The following is a 12,075-nucleotide window of genomic DNA, read 5'->3' on the forward strand; positions in this document are numbered from 1 at the left end:
TTTTTTTTTTTTTTTTTTTTTGTGAACTGCTCCAGCGGGGGCCCAAGCTTTTTAAGTTTAGAAGCATGTAACACTTAAATTGTACTACAGGAGAAGAATAATTATATTTTGCTGGTTATGTCTCAGTGTATGCATGCTTATCCTGGTGCTTTTAGATAGTTTTCCCTTTTCCTAAAACTCTTCATGTTTTAGAAAGTGGAAAACTAAACGTGACTTAGTCTCCTTCCCTACATCCTCTTGTGCTCATCTCACAGTCATGTATTTCAGATGCAAAGACATAACGTCAATTAAACCATTTCCGCTTACAAAATGGAAAGAAAGTGACTTGAAACCAGCAGTATACTTAACCCAAAGCAATGAAAAGATTCCCCATTCCTCTTATTCCCACATTTCTTACATTTTAAATTTAGATCAAAACACACAATTGAGTGTCTTGTGTGCCCAGACAGTCTATACTGGGGCTCTCTGTATACAGAAGGCCATGCTTACCTTTTCAAAATGTAAGACTGTGCTTTTCGAGTTTGAACATTGTACATTCAATGTTTCTCTTGGGAGAGCAGCAACTCTCTCAGGAGAAACTGAATGTTTGCATGTGGCCTAAGTATAGACTAATTTTGTTTACCTATGGGTTGATTTAGGAAGCTATACATTTCTCATTGTACAAGAGGGATACAATTTATGTTGCCTTCATTACATCCACTTTATCACTGCTATCTGCTTGGGAATTTTAAAATTAAGACTCCTATGTATACAAAAAAGGAACTAGAAACTCATTTGCTAGTTCTGAAGTAAAAGAAATACAATCCAACAGATATTTCCACAGCTGATGTTTATGTTAGTAGGTAGTTAAAGAAATAAGTAATGGTTGAGATCCTTTGGAATAATGGTTGAATATATATTAATGTAGAATTATTTGAGCTTAATGTTCATGCCAAACCAAGTCTGGAAATCTAGCTTAATACATAGATTCTTGACCAACTAAAGTCCCTATAAAAAAAGGGCCAATATGCTACAAGCTCAACAGTAAGTCATACTTGGTCAGCACAACTTCTATAAATCAGCTAACTGGTCAATGTAATTCAGTCATCCAGTGAAACAGATAAGGATGCCATAATGAACATAAATCAAACTGTTGAACAAAATATTCCCTTTTTTGTGCTCAATTTTCTAACATAGTAATAGAAGTTGGAGAAGTCTACCACTGCTGGAACTTAGAGGCAGCAATTAATCAATCATCATCCAGCCAAATATGTTGCCTTTCATTTTATTTTAATCTGCCTTCCTGTTTTTACCACAGACTTCTATAACCAGTGATAAATTATTATGAGCGAGACAGATTTATGCTGTTTCCCTTGCTGTTGTGGTTTTACATTCTGAATTTCCCATGAAGGGGGTACCCATTGTAGTTGATATTAAAAAACAGAAAAATACACCTCATCTCTTTGTAGTAATGGGAGAACATATCCAGAATATACAGTTGTGGAGATTTTGTGAAACATTTCTTACAACTAGGAGGGAGATGTTGGCATTGTATAAAGCTATTTTGTCAACTTTTTTGTCAGACTTGCAGAGGATAGTATATAAAAACTTCTTGCACCTAGATTTCATTTGCAGGGAAAGATGTCTTAAAAGGGATTCGTCCCCTTATAGATCCACTTGACTTTTCTCTCTGAGTTGAGTGTGACCACATAAGATCATAGTCCTGATACAATAGCTCAAGAAGCTAATGGGGATCTAGAACCATAAAACAAACTAGTCTACTTTTTGTCCATTTATCACTTCATAGCTGAATGCAATGTAGACCCTTCTGTTGTCTTATAGTGACATTTTTCCTGGCCAGTAAGGAAAAAATTGAAATATGATATCTCTTAGCCTTATTACTAGTCCTTCCTTGGTCTTGCCTTTACTTACAATTGCTGGGTGTGAAATATCTCCCTTTCTCAGCCTACTGTCAGAGTTTGTAGTGTAGAGTTCCTGTTACCTGTAGAACTCCTTTAAGATTCCTCAGGCCTTCCTTTTATTTCCCACTGGAGGCCAAGCCTGAACCATGATTGGCTGTTTTGATGATTGGTTTTCACAGTTTCCCTAGTACAAGTTTCTCTGGTGTGTGGATTTTACAAATTCAGGAGCTCTCTACAGTTTAAAACAGTTGTATGCATCTCATCTTTGCTCCTCTGTAAGCTGCCTGCTAGGATTATGAGAGGAAGGACTGTTTTGGAAGAAAAAATGGTGATACTCCATTCTGCAAAGGAACTAAGTGTGTCTTGTGGGGAAGTGAAACAAGTAGCAGCATTGTTCCACAGGCTGAAGAAAATCAAAGTCCTTTTCCTCTTCTGTATATATTCTCCCTATGAAAGACTCTAAAAACATCCTTTGCAGGGGAAGAACACTCAAGTTAGTGTAATTAATTATTAACAAATCTGCTCTTGAAGAGTATTATCTAGTTTTATATTTTAATTGCTTGCCTTGGTGCATTGTGCAAAACTAAAATTGTAAGATTACAATAAACAGTCTTCTTTTATTCCTTATTCCTATAAAAAATCCTAAATCTAAACCAGTCCCTATTAGTCACCTCTCCTACCCATCAATGTGCAAAGTCAGAGAAATGTCAACTCCAGTATTATGTAAGGCCTTGTGTTATGCGTTACTGTACTAGTGGTTACTTGTCCATTTGATTTGTGCATTTTTTCCAGACATCTTAACAATGACTTATCTAGCTAAAACTCTTTACATTGCCTATACTGAATTGCTGTTAAAACAAAAAAAAATACAGGAAATACCCTTACTGGATTGAAGTCAAGACACAGATAAAAGACTTAAGATTTTGAGTTTTCATTAATTGTATCATTTCTCTCGCAAGCAACTGAAAAAACACCACTCAGTGTCATATGGTTAACATAACCAAGAAGAGGATTTGGGGAAAGTTTGAGGTTAATGTGGGTGTGATCAACTGAGTAATTTATATAAAATGTTATTGTTTGCTTGGATTTGTCCCAGCATCACACTTACTTCACCGTGTAAGTGAGGTCACTACTTCGGCAAGCGTTTTATTGCTGGCATTGTTCTAGAAGCATGAACTATTCTATCTTACAAGCATATCCTAAACAATTCTCAAATGAAATATAGATTGCAGAATTCCTGTTACTGCTGTTGATTAGTGAGTTTTTAGATCCTAGTGTTAGTTTGCTGATTGGCAGGAATAACCCCCCCCCTACAATTGTAAATTGACTAGATGTAGAAAATTAACAGGGAACACTGCTTTGTCACACTTAATAGCAGCCTTGTATATAATTACGTAACTTTTTAATAAAAATGTTAGACTCTGGGGAAGTCAACATAGCCACTTGTAACTCAAAGCTTAGACTAAAACTTAGGATGTATAGACAGATAATTGTACACAATAGGCAATAATGAATTGGCCCTCACACTTATTATTTTCTTGAGTTGCAAGTAATCTTCCGTTTAACTTTTAACATCTACAAACATAACATCTATTCATTTGCAGAAGTAATTTAATTTATTCATTATGAATAAGACTTATTCCATAAGTTTTGCCTTTACCTGTCTTGTCAATGTCCTAGTACAGCTGGATATTTTCATTTACTAATCAGTGTTCCCATAGCCTCAGACTTGAACCAAATTGATTATCCTCCAAATACTTGCCATTGCTTTTAATTAGAAAGCAGCATAGATTTGCACAGTATATCTACTTTGGTTAGGGTACATAGCACAAGCTTTTGTGTGGCGAAGGCTCACTTTATTAGATGTTCTAATTAATAGGGGCCTCACAGAAACCATTCCAGTATTTTTATATTCAGGCAACATTAAACTTACTATTATAAACCCAGCAGTGGCTCTTTTCCCCATGATTACTGCAGCTTTTCAAATTTAAGGCTTTGCTTTTATTTGTTAAATTCATGTCTCTTTTGGAGGATCAAAAATGAGATATGCAGTAGTCTTGTACATAGCATATTGGTATTCTTTGCAAAATTGGACAGTGGGACTAATTGGTGATACCTCATGTGTTTTTTCCAGTCCAGGGTAGTGAGTAGCAGAACCTTAAACTGGAATCCCTTTTAAAGCTAAAAACAGGTAGGATTTTTTCTGAGCTAAGGCCTTTTATTCTGCCTAAAAACAGATAACTGGTTTAATGTGGCCCTGACTAAGGATATGACTTGCATCAACATATATCTGGCACAGTCATTTACACACTAGGCTTAGCTGGCAATTAAATCAAATTAGCCAGGATTGTTCAGAGGCAAAGTGTTAATTAGAATAATTCACAGGTACTTAATGTGGGACAGGGGGCTTGTTGATCTGTAAGGCCCTGGGTTTGCTGCAAGATACAGTGCTCAAATGCAAATAAAGGTGGTTGTCTGTTTTTAGCCTTACAGACTAAGAAAACCATTGCTGCACTTTGAAGTACTGAGGTGATGCTCCATGCCTCCCCCAACACCCTCAGTCAGGGCTAATTTGAGTTCATTGCTAGTCACACTATGTAAATGACTATCCCACCAGTTTCAATGCTAGTCAGCCCAAGACAAATCAGAGGAGGGATAAATCTAACTTTTTTTTTAATTGGCAGGTGAACTTGATTAGTAAGTATACAACCATACAAATTTCAGTTTATTATACAGTATATTGCTTCAAATGGAGGCTCTTGTCTAAGCAAGGTGGAATAGATGCAAGACAATGAAATAGCTTTCCTACTGACCAGGAAAGATACTGTACTCCATGTTTGTTTTCCTTCCTCTACCATTTCTCCTCATTTCCAAATGGGCAAAATTAGGTTTTGTGTATTTGCTTGTATCAGTTGAAACCAGTGGAACTAATAAGCACTGATTCAGATAGAGATTCATTAGTATCTCTAGTTCAGACCTGTCCCTCACAGTGAGTACTTAAAGTATTTAGGTTCCTTTATCACTATTAAAGTTTAAAACGGTCTCCATGTAAAAGGTATATCCATTTCAAATATAAAGCTTTTATAATTTAAGATGGTCTTGTTTTCAAAACAGCTCTCAATAGAATAAATCTGTCTGTTACCTTGCAGTTGTATTTTTGTTGCCCTCCTGTGCTAATTGAAATATTGGTGCAATACTGAGCAGATCAAAGTACTTAATTGACATCTGGATGCTTTAAAATCATAATGCGGACATGGGCTCCTTTTGGAAATAACAGATACAACTTGATGAAGAAGTGTGTATATTTTATTGTTCTGTATGAAGGGAAGGAAGACCACTGGGAAAACGATGCCTTTGTTGAATTAAGTACATATATGAGAGCGCATTTGACAAGTCATAGCAGCCACTAACTGAAAACTGACAGATGCTATTGAAAATTTAATTTAATTTACAGGAGCATTTCATAAGTGTAACTGCATCATTAGTAGGCATGATAATCCTATTTCTTTGTCTCATAAGTTAGTAAGTGTTCTGGATTGTTTTCCTAGGCATCCACTGGCTACCTTTTTCCACCTGTTTTTCCGAGTGAGTGCTATTGTTACCTACTTGTTCTGTGACTGGTTCAGCAAAAGCTTTGTTGCCTGTTTTGTCACTATTCTCCTCCTTCTGTCCTTTGACTTTTGGTCAGTTAAGGTAAGACATTTCTGAACCAGTAATTGAGCTTGAAAGTGTTTTGTTTGCAATTAAGAAAAAAACTTGCCAAATACACTCAAAGAATTCAGTAATCTTTTTCTTTAAACAAAATGGGAACAGCATTTACAAATATTAAAGTAGTAAGGAAGTTACCTCAGAGGTAATATGTTTGTGGCTTCTTTCTGAGACTGGATAAGGTAGCCCAGTGCCTCAGTATTGGCCTAGTTATTCAATGTAAACAGCAGCAGGTTTGAGACTCAAAAGATGCAGTTAATGTAAGAAAAATGGTAGCAAGGGGTATAAAAGTCTTTGGATACTTTTTCATTTTCTCTAATCATGTGTTAACAAGTCCAGAGTCTAAGCATGCTGAAGTTAAAAACCAAACCAAATATTTGAAACAACTGCAGAAGGAACCTGTAAGCTTAATGTAGTTCTAAGCTATCCAAGCTTAGCTGGGAAACTAGAAAGGATTACTTACAGAGCAACCGAGGGCATTGACTCAATAGTCAGATCTGTGCAGGTGGAGTAGACTTCCTTCCCTGCCTAGAATTTTGTTGCACACACAGAGTCCCTGTTTGGTTTATAGAGAGGTCCAGTTAGGCCAGGAGTGGACAAAGCTTGACTCATGGGCCAGATCAGGCCTACAGCAGTGCAAAGGTTACTCCATTTCCCAGTAACCTTTGCACTGTGTCACCGCAGCCAGTTTCCATGGAGACCCTAGGTGCAGTGGAGCCATGACAGTGTGGGCCAGGGTTACTATGGAATCCCACCCCAGCAGTGCTGGCAGGGCACATAGATGGGCGGGAAGCAGGGGATTTTGTGGCGGTGACAGCATAGTCTGGAGCCAGGGCAGTGGATCGCAGTTCTGCCGTGGCTCCAGACCATGCTGTCACCACTGCAAAAATCTCAGCCCCAGCCCTGAAGCAGCTTCCTGCCCTGCCAGTGCATGGAAACCCTGGCCCCATGCTGTTATGTCACCATTGCACCTGGGGTCTCCATGGAAACTGGCCGCAGCCACGTGGGAAGGGGCTGCTAGGAAAGAGTCCGGCCACCAGCCAGACCTGCCATTTTGCCCACCCCTGAGTTAGGTCGTTATCCAAAAATCTGAATGGCAGAAGGTAGCAATGTTGCATTGGTATGGTGGGTCTTCTGGATATGACAGATTTGTAGAAAAAATCATTTTGTTGAAATAAAATTCTGTCATTCAAAAAAATTGTAATCTAAAAAGATTGCTGGCAAAAGGAAAAAAATATAAACTTAATTCTAATCTGTTCAATGCTTTCTGTTTATGTTTTGACTAGAGAGCTGGAGCTAGCTCCATCTCCCTAAAAAAATCTACGATTTTTTTTTAGGGGAGCCAGGACAAAAAAAACCCTTGAGACTTTTTTTTTTTTAACCCTGACCTATAAATGATATGGATGTCCCTATCCACACAAAATATTTTATTTTCTTTCAAAATAATTAATTAATACTGTTTTTACATCAAATAGCGAAGTTTAGATTTTATTTTAATTTAAGCTTAGGCCTTTTGTCATGTATGTAACATTAAAAAAAAAATCTTGAGCTTCTGAAAAAGGAGAGGTAGAACAAGACATGCATGTGTTATTTCTCCTGTGCACATTAATGTCTAATATAGTAAAAAATTGCTACAGCATTCATTTGTATGTAAAGGTTAATGTCTAACCTGTTCGTTTGAATCTGTGCAACTTTTTTGTTTACAATGAATGTTTTGTTTTTCAGTGTGTTTTATATCTTACTGGGATTTCCCCTTTCTTTTTCAAAGCCTGGGAATGTCCCCTCATAAACAACTTTTGTAATCTTGCTTGGGAAAGGCAGGCAAATTTCCCCCTGTAATCCAAAGGGTAATGCTTTAGCACCAATTCCTATTTTTAAATGGGAATACAGGCCTCTAAACTTCTGTTAAACTTACCTGCCTTCAGTTACCATGTCCCCTACCTTCACCCCTGCCCTGAAAATTGGCATAGCTTTCAGAACTCATTTTAAACATTAATTTTAAATGTCCACATTCAAAATCATGCACTTAGAAAGAACTGGTGGTCTGTTATGTGAATTACTCAGCAATGACTTTATCCTAGAATGTTACTGGAAGACTCTTGGTTGGGCTACGATGGTGGAATCAGATTGATGAAGATGGAAAAAGCCACTGGGTATTCGAAGCAAAAAAGGTAAGAGCTGTAGTAACAATACACAAGTTACCAAATATATTAAGACAGGAAAGCTGACATACTAAATACAATTAAGTTCTCTGACTATGGAATGGTCCATTGGAAAAAAATGCTGTACATTAATCTATTTACAAATATCATTGACATTACTTTTTAGGCAGTACAATTTGCTGAACATCCCAATTCCAAGGTACTTTATCATTTTAGAGTAGTTATGAAGTAAAAATCTCACCGTTCATGAGTAGTTCCCTTCTGATTTCTGAACATAGACATGCATTCTAACAAACAGACTAAATGCTAGTTTCTTAACCAATTACTCAACAAAATAATGTCTCAGTGCCTCACCGTTAAGGACCTGCATATTTTTGTGTGTATAAAAATAGTAGTATTTGCAAGTTGTGTGTGCGTGTGTATTTTCCATACTGCTGTTTAACTGAATTCCAGTTTAAGAAAAATTCATAGTCCACCACAAAGAACTAGTCAGCTAGAATAAACCTAAATATAAACAGCAGTAAAAACAAGAATACAACTCAACTCTGAAAGTAATGCCCTGAGACCCAAGTATTGGTAAACAGTTTAGCTTTTTTCAGTAATTGAAAAATACTTTATTGTTACTCTATTATTACTGTTTCTATTAATGATGATGATTATTATTAAAGGTTTCTACAAACGTTGCTGCCTCAACTGAAGTTGAAGCTCGTATCTTCTGGCTTGGTCTGATTATCTGCCCCATTATTTGGACCCTGTTCTTTTTTAGCACCTTGTTTTCCTTAAAGCTGAAGTGGCTGGTAAGCATGTCATACAGCAACAACTGCAAGTAATTTGAAGGTACTAGACCATTGTAATAGGGGGTGCTCGTAGCGCTCAGGACAGGTCCCAGAAGACTGGAAAAGGGTCAGTATGGTCCCTATTTTCAAGAAGGGGAAGAAGGAGGACCCAGGTAATTATAGGCTGGTTAGCCTCACCTCTATTCTTGGGAAGACCATAGAAAAAATCATAAAGGATCACATTTGTGGGGGCAACACAATGTTAAGGGGAAATCAGCATGGGTTTCTAGCAGGCAGATCCTGCCTGACTAACCTAGTCTCTTTTTATGACCAGGTCACAAAGTGCTTAGATGCAGGGGTGGAGACAGATGTTATTTACTTCGACTTTAAAAAGGTTTGCGACACAGTGTCACACCCAGTTCTTACAAGCAAACTGAGTAGCTGTGATGTGGATTTTTTCACAGTAAGGCGGTGAAAAACTGGCTTATGGGATGCACCTAGAGAGCAGTGGTGGATGCGGCAGTTTCTCCCTAGATAGATGTGGGCACTGGTGTCCAAATTTGCAGACATGAAACTATGGGGTACAGTTAACACACCGAAGCGCAGGGAGCAAATCCAGGTGGATTTGGATAGACTGGGGAAATGGGTGGATCAGAATAGGATGCAATTTAACAAGGATAAGTGCAAGGTGCTGCACCTGGGGAGAGAATCTCCAATACACCTATAGACTGGGAAGTACTATTCCGAGTACCACGGCAGTGGAAAGGGATCTCGGAGTCTTAGTTGATGCAAAAATGAACATGAGTCACTAATGTGATGAGGTAATAAGTAAGGCTAACTGCACTCTTTCTTATATTAGCAGGTTCATCACAAGCAGGTCTAGGGAGGTGATACTTCCCCTTATGTGGCATTGATCAGGCTGCAGTTAGAGTACTGTGTCCAGTTTTGGGCGCTACACTTCAAGAGGGATGTGGATAACCTTGGGAGGGTTCAGGGAAGGGCTGCTCATATGGTTGAGGGCCTACGGGTAGGATCCTATGAAGACAGACTGAGGGAGTTGAATCTCTTCAGCCTCCACAAGAGAAGGCTGAGGGATGATCTTCTAGTTGTCTACAAACTCATTGGGGGAGAGGGTCAACAAGGAATAGGGGACACTGTTTACCAGGGCGCCCTTCAGGTTTACTAGAAATAACTGCCACAAACTAAAGGAGAGTAGATTTAGATTGGCTATCAGGAAGAAATTCTTTATGGTGAGGGTTGCCAAAATACGGAATGGGCTTCCAAGGGAGGTGGTGCTTTCCCCTACTTTGGAGGTGTTCAAGAAGAGATTAGATAGGCACCTAGCCCAGGTTATTTAACCCCAGTGCATTTGCTGCCTAGAGCAGGGGGTTGGACTCAATGATCTACAAGGTCCCTTCCGACCCTAGAAATCTATGAAAAGAAATAAAAAACCTGAATCCTTTAAAATAAATCAGATTTATACTTCGTGATATCTTTAAGGTATAGAATCTCTACTTGCCAACTAGAGGTCATGCCTCTGGTGGGGTACAGTTATTATCATTCTTAACTTCACCCCTCCAAGACTGGCTAGTCATCCCTTTAGTTCAACTCCCAGCAACCAGCAGTACAGGTTTAGCTCTCCAGTCTAAAACCTTTCTGTTGTAGCCAGAGGAAATTAACTAGAAGAGAAGTGAGAGATTATCTCTGCCGAACAAATTATGCAGCTGGATGTGTTAAATAACAGTTAAATAGTATGAAGGAGTACTACATTACTAATTAACTTTCCAAAATGAAAATTTGAATTATTGGAGGTAATTTTTTAATGGTTTAAATGACCATTCAGTTTAAATGTACATGTTAATCATTCTAAACTTTTGATTATTTCTAGGCTCTCGTGATAGCTGGAATCTCCCTTCAAACTGCTAACTTATATGGATACCTCCATTGTAAATTAGGAGGACAAAAAAGCATCAGCCAAGTAACTTCCAGGCTCCTATCACAGCAGATGTTTCAAAGAGTAAGTGTTTTGATAACAACCAACACTATTTGCAAGACATACAGCCACTTTTAATTAAATTGAACATGATGATTCACATTTTGCATGGACGATTTAGGGATTTTACAGTTACTGATTCACTGGAGAAAGAGGCAAGTAGTCTTAAGAAGAAGAAAAGTCTGAAGCAGTCCTGAAAAGGATTGCTATATATGGAAGTGTTCCCCTGGAAGGTGGACTTTAACTTTCAAATGAATTCCAGGACAGTTACAGGTCTTCTTTTTGGTAGAGGGAAATCTACGAATTTTTCACTCTAGGTTGGAGTCAATAGAAGCAGATTTGTTTAAGTGTAGAATGTGATGGCAACTCTTCCCCATGCATTCTGGTTTTAGGATATTGAGTAATGTGGGAGAATGATCCACTACCCAGTGCAATCTCTTATAGCACCACAGCTATGTTCCCCTGTTATTTCAGGCCCTGTAATGGTCTGCTTGCCTCTCCTGAAATTCAGCACTCCAGCCCCATATTTAGCCCCACCCCTTCTCAGGTAGCAGTTATCCAGAAAATTCCAAACACTCATGCCTACCTACTATGGCTTCTCAACACCACATTTTTTCTTTTTAAGTCCTAATCCTCTGGGGTACCTAAGCAACATTTTTTGCTCAAAACACAACCCCACCTTACTTAAGCATCTTATGGTTCCTTGCTATTCAAAGGGTTGACCTTTGCTGGTCCTGGTCTTCCATTTTCTTGGGGCCCACCCCAGGAGCTAGCTATTGTTCCTTTTTCAAGCCGCAGATTTACCAACTCACTGAAGTTTCCATTGCTCCTTTTAAAGAAAATGTAAGTCCTCTCAGCTGCATCTGCTAATGATTCCTGCAAATGCCCAGGTGCAGCCATGAGGGCCAATTGAGCACTTCAGTTCCTGATAATTTTTTTCTGCCAGCATGGGGTTTTTGCAGCCACAAAATGTCAATTTCCTCTGCTCATTCCACAGGACAGACGAGAAGAATTTCAGAAGTCTGTCTTGAAGAGTATGGAAATGCACAACCATTAGGTGAGCAAATACATAGGGTTGATGCAGGAAAACCTGATAAAACCCCCATTTTCTTAAATGAAAAGTCTTTATTACTTTTATAAAATATATTGATGTTAGCATTATGCAGTAGTTACAAAATGTGTCTGGACAAGAAAAAAAGTTGTCCAGAGTCTTTTTAATGACAGATCTAAAATAGATAAGAAAAAGAAATACAGACTAACACATTATTCTTGCACACATCCAGGAGGGGCCAGCAGGGAACTGCATGCTCAGGGGCAACCAGCACGGGTTCATCAGCGGCAGGTCCTGTCAGACCAACCTGGTGGCCTTTTACGACCAGGTCACTAAATCATTGGATGCAGGGGTGGCAGTGGATATAGTTTTCCTAGACTTCAGGAAGGCTTTTGATACTGTCTCTCACCCCATTCTCATTAGGAAGCTGGGGGACTGTGGTGTAGACACCCATACAGTCCAATGGGTCGCCAACTGGTTAGAG

The 12,075-nt window shown here is 38.6% G+C and overlaps 1 protein-coding gene across 1 annotated transcript in view; it reads left to right on the forward strand.

The window, feature by feature from the left end:
- Nucleotides 1–12,075, forward strand: part of TVP23A (trans-golgi network vesicle protein 23 homolog A) — a gene marked incomplete at its 5' end in the record, with an annotated part of 15,410 nt that overhangs the window by 1,684 nt on the left and 1,651 nt on the right. The window contains 5 exons of the mRNA XM_019507469.1: nucleotides 5,450–5,594; nucleotides 7,691–7,780; nucleotides 8,440–8,568; nucleotides 10,436–10,564; nucleotides 11,538–11,597. Of these exons, the coding sequence (XP_019363014.1) occupies nucleotides 5,450–5,594; nucleotides 7,691–7,780; nucleotides 8,440–8,568; nucleotides 10,436–10,564; nucleotides 11,538–11,597 (553 nt within the window). The remainder of the gene's footprint in view (nucleotides 1–5,449; nucleotides 5,595–7,690; nucleotides 7,781–8,439; nucleotides 8,569–10,435; nucleotides 10,565–11,537; nucleotides 11,598–12,075) is intronic.

Source organism: Gavialis gangeticus, unplaced genomic scaffold, assembly GCF_001723915.1.
Source record: "Gavialis gangeticus isolate Ggan-Ray unplaced genomic scaffold, GavGan_comp1, whole genome shotgun sequence".
Lineage (NCBI taxonomy): Eukaryota > Metazoa > Chordata > Crocodylia > Gavialidae > Gavialis > Gavialis gangeticus.